Here is a 25,245-nt window from a genome sequence, read left to right on the forward strand (position 1 = left end):
CCACCTCAAAGAGGGATAGATCATCCAATATAGCATATAAAACTTGCTCCTAGATGTGGCAAAAAGACTCTAGAGCTTGTCCCATGCCGTCTTGGATGAACTATTGAGGTCAAGATGATGAAGTAGATTGTCAGCCAACCTCAAACCAATAAGTGCCAATGCCTTGTCATTCTTCTCATCCCAAGCTATGACTTGTGCTGATTGGTCTTCACCACAAGGATGAGGCTCCATGTGTGCAAGACCGGTAGCAAACTGAGCTAAAAAACATGCAACACCAGATGATGGTTTAGAGCTCCAAAGCACAATAGCAGGCTCCTGTAGATGTTTATAGTAGGATGATTGATGTGTGTAGGTGCTCCAAATGAAAAGGCAAGTCCGAATTCTGCAAGGCGACTCACCAAGGCACTCTGAAATGCTATCGTAGGTCACCAATATGAAAGTCAATTGTTTTAGGTGTACTTGAGGCCTAGAAACAACTTGGAGGTAGCTCTGATGTAGGCGACTATGCAGCATTAGCACATAAACCTCGAGTTTGGTGAGATGAAGAGCTCCACACATCAGACACGTCTAAAATAGTGTGCCAACAAGCAAGCTAATAGGCTGCCAAGAGCACTTAGAGAACTTGGGGACAACTCCTAGATAGACTGAATGAAGGCCAATAGGTTATGGAGGGAAAAATAGAAGCAAATGGCTAAAACAAGGAGATAGAATATAGGCGAGATGAACCTCTTGAGAGAAGGCATTTGAGTAGAGTTAGAGTTAGGGCTGAAGAGGGAGATGATGTGATGATTTAGGGTAGGGCCGACCTAATACCATGATGGAAACATGGTTAGAAAGAGAGAGAGAGAGAGAGAGGGGGGGGGTGCTAGGGTGAGATAAAATGATACTCAAATGAAGACATAATGAAAGGCTTTCATTAACTCATCATCATCAATGTGACAAGTGAAGTACAAGGCTTTATAGACTAGGCACACACACTCTAGTACTAAGTGCATATGGGATAACTCCCAAGATGGCACGTGGCACTCACACATGAACCACTACTAGAACTCCTAGTATAACACACCAACACACGCTCTTTGGCAATGATTTCTCCAACACACATCCTTTAAGCACCTTGATGGATAAGTCTCAACAATCCCACTCCATGCAAAATGGGAGGAGTATTGCACTATCAAAAGGTGATATAACATGATTAAAAGGGGGGAGAAGACAGTATCAACATGCTTATTACAAGGTTTTGAATTTAATAGATGGCAGGGTGTTAAATGATACAACACACTACATGCGAAGAGTAAGGAAAATTGTGAAATTGTCAGGTAGATAAAAGTAGTGATCTATAGAAATGCAAAATGATATGCTAGAGAAAGGCATGGTCTATAAAAAGGCAAAATTTTCTAGTGTATCTATTAATGAATATTACTTTGTAAATTTGCTTAACCTCCTCATACTCTATATGTGTTATAGCTCGACCATCCTCACACAATGACCAAATGATTTGCACATGGATATAATTGGCTTCCATAAACATGCCTAGCAATTCGCTACATACCATACGTCCTCCGATTCAAGAGGATAGAAACACCTCCTTTGAACATTGGCAATGAGGGCATTCCTCTTGAGTGATGGTGGGAGTGGAGAAGGAACAATGGTCTTACCACTTGCCTTACACAAAGGTCTAATCCCATAACCATAATCACAATGGTCTTATCTCTCCAACTAATCCCATAACCATTTTGCCATTAATAATTTGCCAACATGATGGACAATTATATCATCTAGATGAAGAAAAACATAAGTGTAGAAATTCTCATCTTCCTTGCAAAATGTACTCTCCAGATTAGATGTTCTCCCATGAAGATACAAAAATTAACCCTTGATAAACAAGAGCCTGTGATTAAGTTTTTTCCATTTTTGGAAATTATTGCCAATAAATATATCTTTGGCCATTGGAGCCCAAGATGAAAGAAAAGAGTCCTCAACAGATCCATTAAAAACTATAGATCATTATTAAAAACTTGGAGGATGCTTATAAAAGTCAATAATGTGACTAATAAAGTATAAAGAGATGATTTACTTTCTTGGACTCAAAAAATAAATAACGCATGGACAATGTGTGGCAAAAACAACTCCAAATAAAGTGGCCAATGAGATCAAAAAGAGCTTTAATAATAGAGTCAACACTATGTTTGACCACGTAAGATAAACCTTGGATCAAATAGATTCTTTAGTAGTTAATATTGACTTTGAGTTAAAATACGATCAAACAACATCATATAAACAACCTTCTAATAATTGTTGAGAGAATTGCTTATTGAAATGTAGTCCTAGAAAAAAACTACAATAGTACATGACTTTCTACAGAATTGTGAGACTGAAGAACATACATAAGCCTGGTAATGAACTTTTGAAGAAACAAGAACTTAAGGCACACCAAATTATTTCCACCATATAAACATTGAACTGTCACTTGAAACAAACTGTAGTACAAAGACCACAGGTCTTCTGAATAAACATGATAGCATCAATAAAAAGCTTTTCTGTTGGCAATAAGTGGCTTGTACAAGAAGTTTTGCTATTGCAAGTAAAATGTTTTGAGAACAAACAATACCATCAACTTCTCTACTGAAACTTCAATAGTTACTAAAAATATCTCAGTCTATTTCTAGTGATAAAACTATAACAAGCAAAACTTGGTTGTTCTTTTTTTGAAGATGATGACACCTAGGCTGTAGTGACAAGATGAACATCAATATAAATACCTTGTGGCAGCGAATTGAACAAGCATATAAAACCTCCTTGCCAACCTTCAAACACCACGTAACAATGCAAATTAAAAGGGCTAAAAAAGGGGAGAGGTAAGAATGACAAGGGTATAGAAGGGGGAGAAGAGCACAAGGCTTTGTGCAATCTGCCACCAAAACAATTGTAAGATGGTGTTTCTTTATTAGTAAAATGGTGAAAAAAGAGTCAAAAAAGTGTAATTTTTGCAGAAAGAAGGATCATGACGAGGCACATTCTTTTTCAAAAGATCCTTCACAAAAAAAATGTCATAATTGTGGTGAAACAAGTCAACTTGCAAGATATTCCAAGAACCACGTGAGGCAGGTAACTTTGTAAGCTCCTCAAAGGATAATGCAGATGGAATCTTCTAAGAGTAGGAGGAACATGTATGTTGTAACATGGCATTTTTAGAACACCTGTTCATGCTACATGCTATGTAATCTTATATGCAATGCTCAACATGTGGGTGCCACATGTTGGCATTGAGAGGGGATGTTAGAAATCTCCTTAAAACATAAGCAAGAAGAGTGCATGGGAGAGTGGGTTTTGGCTTAGCATGTGAGGAGCCAATGAGATGCAAGTTTGTCAATTGAGGATGAGGGCCTTGATCCAAAATTATGTATAAGAACACACATGGGTGAAGTGTACGGTGTGGAAGAGAAATCCATTAGTTGGAAGTTGGATATCAGGTGGTTCTCTAGTCCTTGATGTGTTCTCCTTTTCATCCTTGAGAGCTTTTTTCTTTTGAGACTTTTCCACCCTCTTTGAGTCTTTTTTCTCTCCTTTGAGCACCTTGATCCATGTTTTCTATGAATCCATGCTCACTTGGAAACCTAAGTATCTCACTATTTGCCCCCATGGAATCCATAATAAACCCAAGGCACAGACCCCCAGTCCTGATCTCCTAGACCTTCTCTATTGTTGGAAGGAAGGCGGTTGATTTTGTCTAATTGATCCTAGCCCTAAATGCCTCATAGTAAGCATCTATGCCCCCCCTATCCATCTCAAGTCTCTATGCTGACACCTCCACATAAAGGGATGTGTCATCTACAAACTTTGAATCTAGAAGCTCCTCCTCCTGATGGATTGAGAGCCTCATTCGGAAGAGGCCGGTAGTCGTAGACCTCAACTCTATGAAAAGGAACAAAAAGGGGTCAAAGGGGAATCCCTACCAAATTGAACGAGAGAGGGAGAAAGCCTCACTCGTGTGGCCACCAATAACTTCTGCCACATAAGGCCAAGACTCCTCTAATCCAACTGTCTCAAAGGCCTAAACTCTGTATAGTGCCCTCCAAGAAGGACCACTCCACCTTGTCATGAGCCTTCTTGAAATCCAAAGAAGGACCATAAGAGGCTCAGAGTCCTCTTGGGCCCAATCTAGTGCGTTCCAAAAAGTGAAGATATTGTCCAATATATTACATCTTGAATGAAACCTATCTACTATTGGAAGACACAAGCTCGGGTATGCTATCCCATAAATATGTTACGGATAGCTAGATATGCCTATCAGCACTAATGATTGGTGTGTAAGTAGTTAGTAGTAGTTAGACCATGGTTCATACCCATGGTTAGTTCTTATCAGTCCAGTTAGGTCTTATCTTGTGGTTTTAGTTCTTTTTAGTGTGTTCACTTGGTGGATGTACTATCTTTTTCCTTCTAGTATGGAATAGACTGTGTGTTGGAGGCTGCTTGCCCTCCTAGTGTTCTTCCTCATACCTAGGTGTTCTCGGTTCTGCTATGCTATTTTCTTTGACATTATATCAGAGCACTTCAATGCTTATGGGTGAGCCGTTGTGCTAGAGTGGTGTGTTGAGGCAGAACCCTGGTCGTTTTTTAGGATAAGAGAGATGTGCTAAGCGTGGAGTTCCTAGCTGAATCTCTAATTTGTGCAATGATTTGATATTTTAATAGGGCAGTAGTCTGACCCAACCCTAAACGATGGCAGATTGCTGCCCACACTTGGATTGCATTTGGACCTATGAGAATGCGAACGATGGGAAACATACCCACACACACACTTCCTATTCGTTTCTTCCCTAACCTTCACTTTACAATTTACAAACCGGGTGGTCTAGGGATATAGTCTTATCAAACTGATCGTGACTATTACATCATTTTCCTACAGGTAATAGTGATTCTCACATTAAGTAAATTAGCTTTTATGCCAAAGTATTTTTCTTCTTCATCAATTGCATTGGAAATTGTAGTATCCTTTATTTCTAGGAATTGGAGGGGGTAAAGCCAAAGAGGATCCACCTCACTCCCTATCCTAGGTTGCAAGAAATTACCAAAGTTATCAACACTAATCAGGTGGATGTCATCCATTTACCATGCAAATTAACAACTTGACCATGAAGCATGGCATATCTTCTTGAGCAACTCCACTATTGATGTGTGTAGACCTTAGCATCAACCTTGTTTTCCTTGAAACTGATAACAAGGTGCTCAATTGCTCGAGTACATTTTGAGCATTTCCAAATCTTATTATTGTTACACGATTCACTCAAGAAACACTTTGGCTATAATGGTGGCACATCTCCAAAATATCACTAATTAAGGATTACCCAAGTTACGAGGGCTACCTCATTACTTAGTGATTTAGGAGATTGGAACTTGTGTATTTGTTCTTTTGTATATTTACCTTCCACCTTGGCAATTAATGTTAGAAATGGCCTCACTTACCAAAGTCTCTCTCTCTCTCTCTCTCTCTCTCTCTCTCTCTCTCTCTCTCACACACACACACACACACACACACAATCTCTTCAACTCTCAATCTTGCTCCCAAAAAACACAACAAATTGCCAATAGGCATTCCATGCTCTATTGTTTTGTATGCCTCAACAATCTCTTCAACTCTCAGGCTTGCTCCCAAAAAACACAACGAATTGCCAATAAGCATTCCATGCTCTATTGTTTTGTATGCCTCAACAATCTCTTCAACTCTCAAGCTTGCTCCCAAAAAACACAACGAATTGCCAATAGGCATTCCATGCTCTATTGTTTTGTATGCCTCGATAATGATTTGTATCGAAGGAATGCCATGAAAATACACTTGCACTTGCTTTCAAATAAGGAAACCCTTTCAGAAGTGAGGTCATTTGAAATTGCAAGTACCTTTCAAATTATTCTCAAGTGCTTCTCAAGATCAATTTATGTATCCCAAATTGTATTTCACCACCTCTTTTGACTTATTGCAATTTATGCTTGGATTAAGGACATGTGAAAGCATTAATTTATGTATTATTTTTCCCTAGTGCTCTAATGTTGCATGTAGGCGAGCCATTGCATATGAAAAGCTTGTGTACCTACCCCCAATTTTGATTTACTATAATTTATTATTAGATAAAGACATGTGCAACTTTCACGTGCTTGCAGGCCTAGCGACTTTATTGGAATCAACATGAAGGCTATCTTATTCAAATATATCCTACTCAAAATAATTGCTCTAGGAGATGCAAAGGCAGTTGCAAAGACGACATCCAAGACCAATATATCCACTTATGCTTCAAATATCCGAGCTGAATATTGTGTAATTTCCATCTGTTTTCTGGATAAATTGCATTTTGTACGTTACAGTGTAAACCTATCATACAACCAGAGGCAGAATAATCATTTAATCTATCCTCGGTTTGTCTTCAGGGGTTAAGTGCCATCACCTGACTTCAAAGCGCCGCAAACCGTACATAATCAGCGTACTTTTCTGATACAAATGATTCCACCTTAAACTTGGCACGTACAGCAGCTCTGCGCTTGGGCCTACATGGCGTAGGTGAACAGTATTTGATGCCAATTACTGTGGTTAAGCCTGCGTCAATTATAGATACAAAGCAATGTCAGAGTAATTATGAACTCTAGTGACAAGGTACATAGCTTACATTGAATCTTTGACAGGCCCTTTTCCATTGACAGTTGCTCTCACCTAGAATGGGACCCCTTTTGGAAAAATTGGACAAGCAGCAGCATATCATATGAACTTCAACAGTCATGGTATTTTTAAAATGCCCAGACAGAAAGTAGAGGCCAGGTGCTCAGCATCACTCACACAACATTCCCTGTACTCCAGGTCCACAAAGTACAGCATTCATCCTCAAGACAGACACTAGATACGTTTATTCAGAGGCTTCAAAACCCTTCCAGCATCCATATTTTAAACAGCAATGTTGTATTACAATGACATGCAAACTTAGATAAACATAGTGAATCTGACTTGTTATTTTACCTCACCATGTAACCTCTCCCTCTGACATCCCTCACCATCAACACTTGGATATGAAATCTCAATACAAAATGGCAACTTCCACTTCGAGTGGAAGAGACTTTTGTCAAGGCTTTACCAGAATGCTTGTGTGATTTAAATGATATCAAGAACAAGCATGCTACAATTTTGCAGGTCAAGAAGAGGGTCTCATTTTGTGTCTTGCCAGAGTTCTGGTTTCATTTGTAAAATTAAACGGCAACCGTGCTCCATCTCCAAACAACCACACCACCAAACCACTGATGGCACTTAAACAAAATAAGTAGAGGCCTGAATATCAAATATGCCAGCGCCAACTCTGAGCTATCTGTTGATGGAATCAACAAGACAAACGAACCTAATAAGAAGTAATTCAAATATACGAACCTAATAAGAAGTAATTCAAATAGAGCATTAACAAAACCTATGGAGGAGCTATCGCTATTAATGTTAACTTACAGTGGGAAAAAGTGTCTGTTGTTGCGGTTATGAACTGCTCTTCCTATAACGAACGAGCTTGAATAGAGTTTGCTCTTACTAACAACCTGTGGTGGGCTGGAATAAGTCATTTTGTGCCTATTAATAGATGTCTCTATCAAACAAGTTTGAATGCAGTGTCGAAGTGTTGTCATTATCAAACAAGATGGATGGAACGTTTAAGAATTGTTGTTGTCAACAAGCTTGAATGCAGCCTCAAAACAAGAGAAGCACCGCCGTCGAACCTTTGAAGTGCCACTTACAACTATAGTGTACCAGAAGCAGACAGTCTGTTCTTGAACAAGACCAAGAATGCTACCTCGAACTTGTTGTCAATCTATATAGATGAAGCCATTGTGCTCAATGAGTGAGTGCTCCCAAAGAATCTAACAAAAAGCGAATGAAGCTCCAAACAAAAATTCTATGCTCTCAGCTATGCTCGACTAGAGCAAGGAGCCACTGACATTTCAAGAGATTCTAGCGAAATCTCCCAAAGCAGCAGTATCCCTGGGCATTGACATTGAGCTATAAAACCTCCATCCCTTAACCAACGCCCCTGGTCTAGACCATGGGCGTAAACTCATCAAGGAGTGAGCAGGGGAAACCACACAATGGCTGGGGGGGGGAAGGAGTGCGTGCGGGGAGTTTCGCGGCGGGTTGGGGGGTGCACACGCCTTAGTAGGGGCCATCTTATTAAAGATCAGTGTTTCTTATTTCCAAAACTCACCTTATGTTCTTCTTATATTTAGGAAAAGGACATGGAGCATGACGACTCCAAAAATGGAGATCGACGATCCCATATCACAGATTACCCAACAATTATTGGCTATATCGTGTGACATATGTGCAAGGCCGCAAAGAGTCTTATGCATGTGATGTGGGTGTGCCCACTCGCCAAAAGTGTGTGGCAGCAATTATCAAGGTGTTACTAGCACCTGGGCGGGGAAGACCAACCTCCTGTAACATGAAACTGTTGTTGGGAGATGGATGCACACTGTCCTCATCTATGCAGTCAGCCTGGAATGAGTGGACCTTTCACCATGTGTCAGCTGTAACCCATGATCAGAGTTGGGCTAAGATCATATCACGTCTATATACAGTTGAGTGATGGGCTCAGAGGAAAGCATACTCAAGTGACTGGGGAGACACCAGATCATCTTCTTAGAACCGCTTAAATGTCTGCTCAGAATACTTTGCTCCATCTCGTTCTAGAGAGGATGGTTGAATGCATTAGGATTTTCTTTTTGATGCTGTAACACTGATAGTAGTTCCCTCCTCTTAAATAAAAGCTTGCAAGATTAACCACACAGACACACACGTGCATACACAAATTTTGGCTTTATCAACGATGGTTCAGTCAAATATCATCACTGTAACACTAACCACACAAATGCTGTAGTCAACTCCAATTGGAAATCAACAATCACAATCCCAGATTACCCAAGAATTATTAGCAATGTCAACCTGGTTAGATCAAATATTAACGCTGCAACACAAAACATATGAATGTTGTGGTCAACTCTGTCAAGAACAAGACAGGACGCTAAAGTACGACCAAAACCATTTACGGTACATGCTCTCCTATGTAATCTAACGCCTACAAGACAAACACCCACACCATCATTGGATGTCTAGAAATGGCACTTTTCACTCAAGGCGATGTAGGATGAGACTACGTTGCTCCACCTAGTAGCCTTACGTGCTTTACGTGATGAGCACTAATAGAAGAATCACTAAAAGATCCCAGTAAGTCAGATGGTCTACAAGGGAATGGAGACCACCACCCGAATTGACATATGTTCAGAAAGGCAAAGCAATTCAAGTTGAAAGTACAAACTATGCTCTTACGACTATCTTGATGACTATAAAAGAGCTAGGGTACTTTGAGAATGTCATTGACAAGGCAGAATGACAAAACTGCAATGAATGAAGAAGTGGATGCTTTGTACAAAAACACTTGGGGATTTATGCAACTTGCCACCAAGAAATAAGGAAAATGCCAACAAGAGGGTTTACAAAGTCAAGTACAATGTAGATGGTACTTTGTTAACAAAGGTTTGTACTTTATTTCTATCCTTGTCACCCACAAAACCTCTGATTTGCCTTCTGATCCTCGCTCAACATTGTCATGATCTTCCACACTTCATGATCAGTGCTTCCTTTAAACTTTTTGCTAGTTAAGCAGCTTGATGGACCTTCCCTTAGGCTTCTAGCTCTAGAATTGCTTGAAGGGCATCTACATATGTCTAAGGACATGTGGGGGACTTCGTAGAATAACCACCCATCATGTAAGGCATTATTATTGGGCTGGTCATCCAACATCACCTTGTGCCCAATACTTCTTGAACTTTGGAGTCGTGATATTGGCTCTTTATTTGGGAATCATGGACTCTTGAAAAATCAACTCGCAGTTACTATGCCAGTTTGACTAAGAGCATCTCCAACCTTCTTCTCTGCTCTTGGGAGGTACGTAATCATTCCTCGAATCGCTAGAACATTTGGCTCCATTGACCTTGTCTATCCGACCATTGAGCAAGTAGCATGGTTTGAAGCCACCGAAATACCTGGTGATAGGGTTCTAACTATGAACTCGTGCACAAACAAAAAAATGCTTCCAAGTTTTAAGGGCGTGAATAATCACAAAAAGTCCTTTATCATATACATAATACTCGGTTTAGGTTGGTATTAACTTGTCCTTTGAACCCTGTGGGATCATTGTGCTGCTCTAGTACTAATAGCATAGTCACTAGTATCGGTCTTATACATGAAAAGATAGATTTCACTTAGCCAAGGCCAAGCATGAGATTGTGGTTGTTGCTTCCTTAATAAATCAAAGTTTGTAAATGCTTCTAGAGTAAAACGGATAGGCTGATTTTTCATCTTCACTCCTTGAAATAGACACATCTTGGCTATATTGTCGGTTTTCTTGACGAAAAGGGACTATGGTTGCATATGGGAAATTCTTTGGCTTGATGAAGCTTGCTGGAAGCAACTCCTCCAAATGTATCTCAAACTCCTCCATGGCCTTATTGAGCCGGTATAGATGCTTGCTGGGGAGCAAACTTCTTGGGAAAAGTTCTATATTGTGATCCTCTCGTAATGTGGTTGCTAGCTGATGGCTCTGCAACAGTATTGGCGTAGACTAGGTAAACTTCCCCACCTTGGGGTGACTCGAGATTTTACTGAATGGCTGAATTTAATGGTTGAGGAGAAACATGTTGAAGCATTGGAATAATCTTACTACCGATTGCTAGCTGAAACTTTTCAAAGCAGTGATTTTCGTTGCGTGTGTAGTCCACACATGAAGTGCAAATTATACACAATCCTAAATTTCCAATCTCACAGTTGTGAATTGCGCACACAGTGTGTAAGGCACACGCTGGCCTTCTGGGCAAAGGTTTCCTCCTCCCTTACGGCATTAGCTTGGTGGAGTGGTAGTGTGTGTGCCTGGTCCGGAAGGATATGCATGCAGGTTGAAGATGGTGGGAGCAGGAAGGGGATGTGCATGCAGCTTGAAGGTGGAAGGAGGGTAAAGGAGGTATTGCAGGAGCCTGATACAATAGCATAAGTAAAAGAGAGCAATCTGTGATGAATAAGGAAGATCAAGTCTATGGACGATATAGGCCTGTATATCCAATGGGGGGTGATAAGAGAAACAACTCTACAATTCTTGCCCTCTCATGACAAGCTTCGCCAAGTTTTCAATTCCCTCGCAGAACCCTCTCAGTTAGCTTTCCTCAAGGCGCTCTCCCTACTCTCCAATCCCCTACTCTCCCTTTTCCTGACTCATCAACTGCCCTCCCCTTTGGCTTGGTACTTTGAGCTGTCTCCACCATCATGGGTCATGTTCCTCGTCATTCTCTCCCGCTGCATTGAAAACATTCCTATTTCTGCTTACTCTCAGCATTTTCCTCTCCCTCCGCTCTATCTCTCATGGAAGAAGGTGACCCTCGTGGTAGATTGCCAAGATAGTGCATTCGGATCAAAACACAATGAACCTACCTTTGTTATGCAGGAAGCACATCCTGTATGACAGGATCCCGTAGCTTGGGTATCCAGGGCATTGGCACTGCTCGATAATCCTCTGTACTTGATTAAATTATGATCATATACGGAGGTGATTGAGGCCCTATGCCAGCAGATTTTCATATTGATGGAAGAGAAACGAAAAATGTTGTCAATTGGTTTACGGTTTTAAAGAGGTATGATCAAATGACCCTTCAAATGGTCTTGCTTTTGTCTCACAAGAATATCCTCCGCATTGAATATCAATTTTCAAAAGGGAGCAAGAAATTTCATGATTATAAGGGTGGAGAAGTCATTAAGGAAAAACCATCAATCATATTCAGCATGCCTTAACTCATCCTCTACAACAAACTTTGAAAACAAAAAAGTTGTAACCTTATAACAGCCACCCGCAAGGTTAAAAACTATAAACTTCATTAAGTATGGCAGGGACTGACATCCTCAGCGATGTTACAGCACCCACCAGTGGGTATAGACCATACTACAAATATATGCTCTCCCATATACACATATCCACACACAATCCATCCAAACAGCTCTCAAAAATGGTCAAAGCCAAATTTTGGACCCTTCCAAGAAATAACTATGTCTGGATCTTAATAACCACTTTAGCTTTGCCTTGGGAATGAATCAGCACTTGAAAAAATGCGGTTGACAACCCAACTAATAAATTAACTAACAAAAACAGGTGTCGTATGCATACTTTGATGTACTCGGCCATACAAGAACTTTTCGCCCCTCCAAAACTCCAGCGGCCTTGATTTTATTCTGGTGCTGCACCTTGCTCCATTTTTCCATACTGTCCCTGAACCTGCCAAATAATTTAAAATTTGCTTTTCTTCACTTTCAATGCATCTTATGCAGTCAGCATATGCACTAAGCTACACTCCAAGACGTTCAAAAGTGGTCAGCAAGATGGCGAGAAAATTCAAAGCAAAGGGTTTTGTCTGAGTGAAAACCTGCAAGGCTACTTCGTGTCTTCATGGCCTTCGTCCTCCTCAAACTGTTTTTGCTTTGAAGCTTCCTTGATTGTGTGTTCTGATCCATGTTATCGTTGGTAACTTTCCATGCTTCATTAAAAGAAACAGAATTTGTTTCTTCCCTCAACAGCAGTGGACTCTTTCCCTGTCATCATAAACATTATGTTTGCTCAAGTCAATAAAAACAAAAACAATTCAAGAAAAGAGTGTTTTGAATTCACAAGTCATTTTCAGCCATTTGTGCTACAATACACAGGCCACCTCTTTGATCTCAAGTCTAGAATGTCCACCTGAACTGCTTTTACTGGGTTCACTGGGCTTGCAGATGACTTCTGAAGGCAAGGTGAAACGTTTTCTATACTGGCTGTTGATGCAGCCAACGGTTCTAAAATTGCACAGCCCATTGTATTGTCAAAATTGAGCTTCCGCTTGCCATTACCTTCCATGATCACATCCCTTTCAAAGCTAGGTGCTGCCAGAGGGTTTGAAGGTGGGGTTGGGGAACTGTAAGGGGTTCTCTTGAGTGCTGCACTTTTATCATAAGGTGTGAGTTTCATACCATCCTCAAGGTTAACCTCAGCTGTATCGCTGATATGTCCTGCCTTTTCATCAGCTGCAGAGCTGTCTACACACAAAAAAACGTGATCTTTGACTGTGACCACATTGTCAGAATCCTGCAATATTTCTGGCACTTCTTTCAAATCTCCACTTGGCCCACTGTTGGAAGCAATCATGTCTGTCGGATTGCATATGCACTGGCCATTATCTTTAGTAGGTGAAACGGGAGACCCCCCCTCAGACATCGTAATCAGCATGTCAGGTGTGTTATCCACATGATCTAACAGTTTGCCAGTCCCATCTTGATGCAAAGTGTCTGATCTCACGGAATTGGAGTGAATAAACTGTGAATGAATATGTTGGGACTCCTGATGAGGCATGTCACGAACTCTTCCTTCTGTAAACTCTGAACTTCTAACAAAAGTACAGGACTCCACATTTGTATCCTCTTCCTCTTCAAGCTGCTCCTCATCAAGTGATTGCACCTGATTCACATATGAGGGAAGCTCAAGAGTAATACACCTGGATCTTGTTTTCCTGCAAAGTAGATAGCTCACTGATCAGGTTTCTTTGCATGTTTGATGCAGAATCGCTTAAATATCACTGAAACCGTATACCACCTTTGGCTTCCTGCACGACGAGCACATTGCCGACGTGATCTTGAGTTTCCAGACACAGATTGTTGACTACAGGATTCATCTTCTCCCCTGATTTTGCGCATGATAGCTTCTGAGGCTGCATCCCTCAAAATAAATTCCAACACATCAACTTCAGAGCATTGGGCACATTTTCTGAGATATTTTCTTCATAGCAAAATAATACATTCCACTTGCACAAAAAATGTCTGTCTCTATCATACAGACAATTTTATGCATGTTTGGTTCAAGATCGTAATCCACGCAACCCCTAAAACCCCAAAGCAGTACACGCCTTAATACGTATCTTGCCCTCCTGAACTGCAGACTTGAAGGCTATCTAAAACATGCTTAGCAAATAGATCTATTGACAAACATCTTTGTGTCTCAGAAAGCCACATTGATCCTGATGATTCACGTACTAGAGATAATTCACTGCCTAAATGGAGGCCCGTATGGATACAACTTAGACTAGGGATGACAATTCTGCTGTAATGTCTAGTAAGATAAATTGCATCTCCTTCCATGTTATAAAAGAAGGAAAATATTCACCTTCTCTTTCATCTTCAGCTTCCCAAAATGCATGGACATCATGGGGAATTTGCAAGTCTCCCAACATACCTTCGCTCATCGATCCAAAACTTCTGAGGAAATTAACAAAACCCTAGACGTGAGAAGCTGTAGATACAATGAGAACAAGCAGCCGCATACAACATATCAGAACAGAGTAACATCAGATCATATACTAACGATTTCAGGCTTGCTTACATGACACGCCTTTATAGTGTGCAAAATTCCTTAAGTGTTTGAAACGTTCCTTTGCTTGGATGTGTGTGCCTTTGTAATGTTCTGAATTTCTGTGAAATTTAACTGCAGATAATGATTTACAGAGTTGTATAATCCAAAAAACTCGGTGAACAAGGCATTGAGGACGACTGCATGCGAATGAAAAACTGATACTGGTTCCTAATTTGGTTTTCCTATCGATTAGAGGGAGACTATGTATTGTTCAATTGACAAATTTTTTAAAATTGGAGCTGTCCAAGTAGTCCATGTCCTACAAAGAACACGCTCCAAGATAGATTATCAGGCGGCAGGCCTATGATGACAAGGAGACGTTATTTCCGTTTTACTTATCATGATAGGTTTCTGTACCTAAGGTGGACTGGTGGTGTATAAATGCAACACACTGCCCAATCTTCAGACTACGGATGGTCGATGAGGACGGAGTGGGAGTAGTCGGCAGCAAATGATGCTCATGATTTATACGTCTTTTTATCCTTGCAGGTATGTCATAAACAACCCGATAGCTGTACCACTACAAAAGTTTACCTACAGGAAAATGAGAGGCCTACCCGTAGTCGTTAGCCACTTTCTCGTGCGCTCTTGAAAGGCTCGTTTTGTAGCTCAAAAAGAATACTGTCAGCGTCTAATTTATTTAAAATTTTGGTCCAAAAAGAATTCTCTATTTCCTTCGATGTTCTCTGTACTTGAATCTCGAATATCTAATATATCCGATACCACAATCCATGTGAGTGCCAGTGCAAAGCCCGATATGGAACGAAGTGCCAAACATTGTACCTGAGATCTACTTTGAAAGGACGATGAGAGGTAATCCGGTGACTCCCTTCCCGCCTCAGGGATCCGTGCCTTCGAGAAATCTTCCCGGAAATCGCATTTTCCTTTCCATCCGGGCATTCCCTTCGAGTCAACAGATGTGGTTTATCTGATGTTTTCTGTCCTTCTTTCTCAACTTTTCCGTCCTTCCGCTTGCTATATGTTGCCAAGGATTGGTTCGTGCCCTTGAGCAAGTTATCGTTGGATGTCTACGAAACAGCTAATACTTTAGCAAATGATGGAGCACGGAAGGCAAAAAAAAAGGATTAGCAATATCTTCCGCACGGTAAAACTTGGTTAGCACAGCGATGGAGAGCGGAAGCGAAATTCACGTGCATTTCAAATGTTTAAGCCCGCGTCAAGTTCCGGAATCCAAATGTATCTTAGAGCGCATGGAATTCCAGCACGAAATCTTTGTTGACAACTCAAAAGAGATTGGAGTCGCACGAATGCCCGAGCTACAATAGTGCTGAGACAAGCGCAAAGGCAGCAGCATTCTTCACCGTTGAGATGCTCTGCGATGCCTCAAGGAGGGTACCTCAAGGGATAATAAGCGATGGACGTCGTGGAAATCGAGGTCGATGATGTTGCTGTGGTGGTGAAGGATGGGGAAGGTATGATCGAAGGGGAAGGGAGCGGGGGAAGGGGGAGGAGAGGAAGCGGAAGGCACAGCGATCGCCATAGCCAGTCACAGACAGAGCTCAGAACAAGCAAATTTGCAATTGGTGAAGACGACGAACTTCGAAGAACATAAGAAGAGATTTTCTTCTTGTGTTTTTGAACTTTTTAACGTCCTCCATTTCTAACGTACAAAGTATAGTCTTTCCAAAGCTACAAACTAGAATTCTTTCCCACTTTCTATTTAAGTAGTTAATCATAGGCCACTTCATCTACCCGCTTAGAATGTACCACATGGTTTCGTAGGATTTTAGAGTTTCATAAAACGCTTTGAATGTGCCACATGGCTTCGTAGGATTTTAGAGTTTCATAAAACGCTCTAGTGCTGGCCAAGTAAAGACAGTGTGTGTGTCTCTCTCTCTTGTAATGGATTTCAACCCAAAATAATAAGTGTGTGTGTGTGTGTGTTTAATGAAGGATTTCACCCCAAGAACACGTTGAATTTGCATACCAATGGCTTGCTCTCAAGAAGAAGTCTCAAAAAAAATAGCTAGCAGGAAGAGAAAAAGAAGGAAAAAATGTGAAACAAAAGGGCAACAGGCGATCATGAAGTCCCGAGTCGATGCCTTTACTATCCCCTTCTTCCCACACAGGTCACGTCAAAAAAACTAGATCCGGTCAAGTAGCTATATTGACAATTTTATTTAACTTTGCAAGTTTAGCATATAACTACAAGTTCTATTTTTACAAAATTGAATTTAGCACATAACAATTTGAATTTGGCACATAACAATTTGAATTTGGCACATAGCACTTTGCATTCAACACATAGCACTTTGTATTCTGCACATGATACTTTGCATACCACATAACCATGCATTGGTGTGGGGGGAGAGTTGGCATACTTCCTCTCCAAAGGAACGTGCCCTTCCTTGGGTTCATATCAATTTGCATTTAGCATAATGCAATTTGATTTTATTTTATTTTTTTAATCAAACTACCGAGTATATTACAAACGAGTGGGGGGTCAATCCCAAAAGACCCTTACAAATGTGGCCAACAATGTAGGCAATAGCCTTAGGCATGCGCTATGACAGTGTACTTACGCTCCTACTAGAGAAAAAGTCCAATATCCATGAGATATTGGCTAACCAGATGATGGAGACTTCTACAATCTTGGCTGTGTCGAGAATGACTGATTTGGCAAAAAAGAAAGCCAAAGGCTCTTTACTACTAAGGCCAGGATTATCCCAAAATGCTATTTGATTCCTAACAATCCAGATGGTGTAGCAGTTTGCACCTCTCAAAAACGGCCAGCATTCTTTGAATGGACTCTGTAAGAGTCCCTGAGGATTGCTAATTTCGAGTTAGTTCCTAACTGCAAATTTGATATAAGACGTGTCTTCCTTACAGCCAACCCAATCTTTAGCCATAACTGCATCGAGACTGGACAGTTCTAGAATAAATGCAAAATATATTCCTCTTTACTACCACATAACGTGGAAAGGGGATTAGCAAGAAATTTCCTTGCCAGGTTGGCTCTAACTGGCAGCCACTTATTTAACACTTTCCAAAGGAGAAAACTAAATTTTCTTGGCATGCCCTTGCCCCAAATCTCTTTAATCTTCCATGCCACCATCTCGGAGCACGCCATAAGTTTCATTATCTGTTAAGATCTACGGTCTCCATTTTCCCCTCCATTAATTTTCTAACAGTTTTCTAAGATGAACCTTCTCAATAAACCAATGATAGACTCTCCTTCCTTTAGCCTCGATGCAATTTGTTGGCCAAATGTCTCCAGCTCCAAATAAGATTAACTTACAAAAGGCTATTTCTTGAGTTGTCAAGCAGAATACGCAACAAATCTCTCCCACAACACCCAATAATTACCTATCTTGGCTTGTAGAACTCGAGAAAATGAAAACTTCTCCTTTTTACAACATTTTGAAATTCATCTCCTATCGAAGGTTATGGCCTCTCCAATCTTCACAATTATGACAATAAATTGCTAACTTTGCCTATAATTTCATCAAAATTCAATTGGCTTGGAGGTGGCTTAATAATTTTGCAAAAAGACAAAACATGGGTTCAAATCCCATGTGAAGCACTTAGTGCCACATCATCGCACACACAATGCCATTGTACTCGACCAACTAATAAAATAGTTTACCTTCAACGTTTTCTCACACAAAGCTTACTTTTTAATTCCAATTTTCAGCAAAGCTATCTTGTTAAGAATGAGAAATGCATAAACAAGAAATCCAAACCATGGATGGGAATAAGAATACCTGTTGAGCTACCATATCTATGCTTAACCATATCAGTTTACAGCTTTTAATAATTGCTTGATGTCTCCTATTATTGAGAAAGTGTAAGAAACACAACCCTTAAAAAGTTGCCGCAGAAATTGTATCTTATGCCTGTGCGCAGAGATACTGGGAGTTACAGAATCATCCTTATTGCCTGTTGATGCAAAATCATCACTGGGAAGTGACTATGTGGTCAAATACCACTTCGTCAGTTTTGCAGATTTGCTCGTGTGAGGCAGAAGCTGTGTTTTTTGCAATCACAGAATATTTTGCAGTGTTCTATAATGGCATTTGATTCTCTTTCACAGATTGTCACTGAAAAGCTTGACAAGAACGACTTCCAAGCATGGAAGTTTAGAATGATGAATTTTCTTATGGGAAAAGGCTATTGGGAGTTCATTACAGGAAATGAAGAAGAACCAGTTCTTCCTTATTCCAGCCTAAAGGAAGGTTGCACCAAGCCCTCAATGTCACGATTATTTTATCTTTAAACCAATCAAACAAGCTTCTTGCTTAAACATTCAGCCCAAGAGGGGCTCCTAAGTGATCTATGATGGATCCACTGCACTGGCATTTCCTTCAACCAATCAAGTATGGTAACCGATGATGACCTAATGGCAAATGATTTTTGGCAGTTGCTACAGACTGACCTTGATGCTTGATAGAAGACTGATATTATCCTCTTAAGAGTGTCCACACTGACCTGATTCTCCTTACAATAGGCCATAACTCAAGTTGCCTTCTATGGATTTCTTCCTCAACCTCAGAAAGCAATGTGCTCGAAGTGAAATCATCGGGCATTTCACACACTCTTTTCCTGAGACCAACTTTGATATTTATGAGATCATTCATCCTCCATCTCTTCGCCTAAACATCTCTAACCCAATGCTTAGCTAGCGACACAATGGTGCGAATGGAATGATCCCACCTTAAGCAAGGATCCCCATATTGGCTACTTATACGCTACCACTCTACCCTTATCTCTACACAAAAATCCTTAGAGGCTAGAAGCCTAGTATTGAGCTTAAAAGGAAGGTCGTAGGACCTTTCCATCTTGATAGATGTCCCAAAAGACCAGAGGAGTGGAGCATGGTCTGAGATACTAGTACCGAGGATGTACTCACCTTTCATTGGAGCATGTAACCACCATCCATCACGCAAGACATACATTCTATCTAGCTTGCCTGCTCAAAATTCCTCTCCTTTTCTCCTATTACTCAAGGATAACCCTCCTATCCCTTTCGGATTGATTTGTAGGAAGTCCACTAATCCACGATAAAGGCATAGTTCATCCCAGGCATCGTGCTCTGCTTGTGACGTCGTCCTACTCGGATGTGATCTGTCATCCCATCTTCCACACGATGAACTAGAATGGCTCATTTTGACCACACTTACATTTTTGAAGCATCACAGCATCAACCCTAGGCTTCGCTAACATAGAGACAATTTCTTTCTACTTCGAGGCATCACAACACCCATGGATATTCCAGGACAGTACCGAGACTGTCTTGACATTTAGTTTAGTATGCATCATTGAGGTAATATCAATTGGCAAGTTAAACTTGTTTTCTTTGCCACTCCCCATGCTTCTTGCTACATCCTTGAGGCATTTTGAAAATGTTTTAGGATTAGGCACATTCAAATTTGACTAACCAAGCAACTTGGCATGCGGAGGGCTTTCCTCCACCAGGCCTCTTTTACGGTGATGTGCACCATGCATATCTTCCTCCAAAATCTCTTGAACCGGACCATCCTTCTTATCCATAGGGTGCTTAATGGGGATGTTACTCTCTGAGTTGCCACCATTGTGAACCTTAAGCATTAATGCATGGAAATATAAAGCTTACAAGTCTTTATACACATGAATTCAAGATCAATGAAAACATAATCAAGCCAAGCAAGTTTGCAATATGCAAGCTTGAAATAGGGCCACACACACCAAGACCAAGGCCATTTGAGCAATAACTCTACAATCCTTGTACCAACTCATTAATATTTTCTTCCTTGTTATTGATTCTATGCATGTTATTCTTATGAATTAGCCACAAGGAATCTCAATAGTGCAAATTTCCCTCCTTTTCTTTTGATGAATAGTAGGACATAGATTGATGGTGTGCACGTGAGGAAGTTGCACAATGCACACTATCACACTAAATCTTTAAATGCCCTCTTTCTCCAAAATTGTGACATATAAAGCATCCCATCTTTGCAACGATTTAGTTGATGCTATAATCATTGGCTCTATTTTGTATATAGGATCAACCCAAAAAAGGATCCCAAAAAGTCCCTAGACTATTTCATCACCCAAGAGATGTTGTTTACAAGAAGGTGGAGGAAAAACATGCAAAAAGCAAGCTGCGAGACTACTTGTATACATAGGCAATGGAGTTGATATGAATCAAGGAGGGATGATACATTGCAATCACTCATTTAAAGGCTGAAATGCCATCTAGGGTGGATATAGTGCTCTTCAAAGCTACCTTGATTTCATAGATCCACTTGAATAAATGGCTCAGAAGGGAGGCTAATGACAAGAATTGGCAAATATACTATGAGATTATGATTAATGTAAAGAGCAATCTTATGAGATGATCAAGGTCATTCACCTTTGAAATAGATAATCTTGTTCTAGATTCACCACTCAAGAGGCTTTTTCTAACTTGTAACACTCCTCTAGGTGCATCCATAGGCACATGACAACACAATTGTGGGCATTGTTATCACTAGGTATGCCTTCTACAACATCAATACACACAATTATCTAGGCAACAATTTGAGGAATGAGACTCATGGATATTTTGATCATATGATTAATCCATATCTAGTATATCTCATTAAATTATTGGGATGGTGAGATTGCACATAATCCTTTCGCTGATAGGGATCCTAATGTCAGGCCATCACATGAAACTTGGATCCTATTTTCTACGTTGTTCATATTGCCATTTGTACTCATATTATTTGTGGCCAAGCTGAAAATTTGGTGACCTAAGAGTTGACTCCACTCATGTTATTTTTTGCCTATCCTCTCAGAAGGTTATAGGAATGATTAGGTGCTTTGCAAATGTAAAATGATTTTTTTAAGATTTTTATGTGACTTCCATGTGGCATTTTTGTATTGGGGATTCCAAGAAGGTTTAATAGCTAGTTTAAGGCTCTAGGAATTCCTCTTCTGCATCACTATTTTTGGGTGCGATGAGCTCCTTCAATGGCTATCTACCCTCACAATTATTCCTGCGATTCATGGTATAGTGGACTCTTGTGGACCTGAAGGTATTTCTTTATTCACGGGAGAGATTTCCTACGACAAGGTCTTAGCTCAAGTGCATGCACCATGAGCTATAAGACCATGCAGGTATTGTTTCGTCTGTGTAGTCCATCTATTTTCTCATTTTGTGTCGCTATGGCTCAGAAGAAGTATTTATCTGAAGCAATGGACATAGAAAGCAACACTTTTGGCAAGGGTACACTCCCAATCAATTCCTCCATCTACAACTTCATCTTTCAATCTTTCAATTCTTCTTGTGCCTTCATAATTAATTGATTGTTTATGAAAAGAAGAGTGCAAATGAAGGGGAAGATGAAACAAGAAATTTGTCTGGTGAGTCTATGCTAATCATAGGATTTTCTTTGCTTGAGAATATTTTGATTGCATAATACTAAAGCGGTTGTTCATTGTTCAGTCTTTTGTGCATGTAGATGGTGCTACCTCAGGCAAAGTGAACATTGCATTAGCTATTGGATGCATTGCATCTCCTTTGAATCCTATGTTGGCATCAACCTTTGGAAAAGCTCCAAAAGATGGGCACTTGGTGAGATAATCTACTATTAACAAATCAGCCAAGAAGTCATTGTTGCAAAAGGCCTTCCAAGCTACTGTGAAAGTGGCATACAGTAAAGGTTAATACGATTTGTGATTGCATGTCCTTTGGGATTCTATTTGATTCTCATGAGTGTCTTCTACTTGAATCGGAGAATCTGCACCTATTATTGCACTTACAATATTTGCAATAGAATGATATCTTTGTCTCTAGATGATTCCTAAGGAGCATAGTAAATTGGATTTAGCTTCTCTTTACTTGTTTGTGTTGGCTCCTTGTGAATCTCATAGTTGGTATCTAAAATGCCAAATGATTGTTGGATGATGTGATAGTTTAACGTCAGTTTGTTTATGTATTACTTCATCTGGTACTAAATCATTGTCTGTTCCCTGGTACTTACATTGGAATTTTTCTTTTGCTTAGCACCCACCCAGGTATTTGAAAGTACTTAAATAATGTCAATATTCTAAATAAAGATTTGATTTTTCATACCATGATACATGTTGTCCCTCATTTATAGGCCCTTGGGGTTGATTAGGAGGAAGAAGGTGAGGATATTGAAGAGGAAGAAGGTGACGAAGAAGGGAGTGAAGAAGGGAGCGAGGATGTGGATGACTTAGATTAGTCATAGAAGTAGTGCTAGCTACTACTTTTTGTACTTGAAGCCATGCACTTGGCTTCGTGCCTCTCTTGTATATACACTCCTCTTATTTTTTGTACTTGGAAGCCACAGGATGTGGCTTGGCTTCATGATATATGTACATAGAAGCAATTTTTGGGCTATGAATTAATATACACTCCTTTTGTTTTTTTGGCTTTCAATTTCCTTGTGCAATGTTCTATCATGAATGCCTTGTGAACTAAACATTTTGGAGTTGTAATGTTTTATTTGGAATTGTAATCATTGGCTATAGACCTACTTGGAATCGTGCTAATTAAAATGCCAACCATGCTAATTAAAATGCGGTTGATTGTAAGAATTGAATTGCACACTGTGGAAATGGGATTCTTGGAACCACACAACATACACAACATACATAGCATTATGTTCAAGCATACACAACATACACAGCATTATGTTCAACCACACAAAATTCTTCTTTTAAAATTAAAAAATATATGCAGAGCATCTATAAACGCGTCTATGAACGTGTCTTTCTATTTTTTTAAAATTTCCACATAACATCTAATACCGCATCTATAGGCACATCTATATGAGTGTTTTTCTGTTATATAGATGCACGTCTATAGATGAGCTAATAGACATGCAAATAGACGTGCTTGTAAGTTTTTTTAAAAGTTAAGAGAACACATCTGTGTGCGCGTCTATGGGTGTTCTACTAAATTATATTAGCTGCTTTTGAATTTTTCTTCTGCCTCCGTTGCCATGTGTGAGCATGTCTTCCTTTCTGTACTTTCATTGTTCTAACATTAACGGGATTGAGTGAACTAGTGATTACAAACAAAATGCATAGGCTGCCAGAAATCTAATTTCCAGATCCAGGAAACTTCTTTTTTTGCCTACTGTGTGATAGATTTGATGAACAATTGGGAACCATGATGATATTACCATGGAATATAAGGCTTCTTATTTTGTAACACTTAGAGCTTAGGATGACTTCTCTTGCAAGAAATTCTCTTGCATCTCAATATTGCTAGTGAGCTACTTTGTCATTGTTATTAATTGTTCTTTGATAGACCCAAGAAGATATGTCTCATTGATTGACTTGCTTCGATATTGAAGTTAGTTAACTTTTAATGATTTTCTTTTACACTATGTTGTGTGTGAAACCTTGCATGGGCTTGCAAAGCACATGCATCATTGAATAGAGTGCATTGTCATTTACTTTTCCAAAAACATAAACTCCATGCAAGATATAGAATGATTCAAATGCAATGAATTATCAAAACATGACTTTCTTTTAAGCACATGTCGTCTCTATAACACTTAACATAAGAACAATTTTTTTCCTATTAATTAGGAATATTACAACTTCAAAAGAACACTCAATGTCTTACCTAAGCTCCACAAGTATTTGCAGGTAGCGAATTGTCTGCAACGCCTATCAAAACTTGTGAAGATGAAGGTAACTCATTGAATGAAGAAGGTCAAAAAAGTTTGCCTATGGCCAATGATGAAGGAAACCTCCAAGCCATAGTTCCTATGAATAAGCACAACCTAAAAGATCCTACGAATAAGTACAACCTAAAAGATCCCAACTCACTCACATTGCTGTATATATGGAACCTCACGAATTGTATCAGCCATAGATTTGCATTCAAAGGGAAACTCTTGGTTAAGTATGGGACCTACAAAGCTAAAGATCTTGACTATGTAGTTGTACTCAGAGCTGATTTCAATAGGCACAAGTGCAATACCATCACATTTGTTGTGCCTCATTCTTTTGTAGATTAATACAAAGACAAGTTGGAAGTAGATTCCTTCTATAGGATAGAAGGGCCTATAGTGATAAAGAGATATGCCATCGAAGGAGGTACTTGTCAGTACTCCATTAACCTTGATGCCACAACAAGTGTACTCAAAGGGGAACCATTTGAAGGAACTATCACTCTATTGAATGACCACAAGCTTGCAACATATGTGTCTTATGTGGCAAAGAATTGTAGGTCCTTGAAGCACCTCAATATGGCAATGGGCACTATATCATTTGTTGTCATTAAAGTTGACATGGATGGAGGAGCGACAGGCCAACTAATTATTGTGGACGGCCAAGAAATGAAGATCGTGTTGACGTATGTAAAATCCTTTAAGAGCAATTTCTAACACATTAAAACATTTTGTTTGTTTTAAATTATATATTAAAGCTCTCAAATTTGCAGCTCAGTTTTGTGAACTAGCACAAGGGCCTCTTTGCACACCTAGTCTAAGAATACAATGAGGAAGGCATTGTGATGTACACACTAAAGAATGTCTCCTACATGTCCATGAGAAATACCTTGTGTGTGTTCAACTTCACAATTTTGGCGGACACTCCAGAGGGACTAGAAAAAGAAGAGCTTACACAAGTTTTTGTCACCCAAGTGGGAAATCTTCAATATGGTCGTATGGTAATTCCTGAACTTATGCCTCTATAGTTGACCATTGAATTTTGAGCCTGATATTGTCATATAAATTATTTTGCAGGTTAGCAGAGTGCTCCAATTCACGAACCTCAACTCTTAGCT

General features: G+C 39.8%; 1 protein-coding gene across 2 annotated transcripts; it reads right to left on the reverse strand.

The window, feature by feature from the left end:
- Nucleotides 1–6,283: 6,283 nt before the first annotated feature.
- LOC147899369 (uncharacterized) lies at nucleotides 6,284–16,110 on the reverse strand. Of its 2 annotated transcripts, none has more exons than XM_087378545.1 (8): nucleotides 15,850–16,110; nucleotides 15,276–15,520; nucleotides 14,247–14,338; nucleotides 13,680–13,794; nucleotides 12,792–13,596; nucleotides 12,481–12,646; nucleotides 12,225–12,326; nucleotides 6,284–6,589 (listed from the first exon to the last, which is right to left on the reverse strand). In XM_087378545.1, the coding sequence occupies exons 1-8, from the start codon at nucleotides 15,991–15,993 to the stop codon at nucleotides 6,447–6,449; spliced, it is 1,812 nt and encodes a 603-aa protein (XP_087234671.1). In that variant the 5' UTR covers nucleotides 15,994–16,110; the 3' UTR covers nucleotides 6,284–6,446. The 2 variants fall into 2 exon arrangements, with proteins under 2 accessions (XP_087234671.1, XP_087234670.1); XM_087378544.1 differs by having other exon boundaries at nucleotides 12,225–12,332.
- Nucleotides 16,111–25,245: the final 9,135 nt, after the last annotated feature.

Source organism: Dipteris shenzhenensis, chromosome 8 (assembly GCF_047967505.1).
Source record: "Dipteris shenzhenensis isolate YYH24624 ecotype China chromosome 8, Dip_SZ_1.0, whole genome shotgun sequence".
Lineage (NCBI taxonomy): Eukaryota > Viridiplantae > Streptophyta > Polypodiopsida > Gleicheniales > Dipteridaceae > Dipteris > Dipteris shenzhenensis.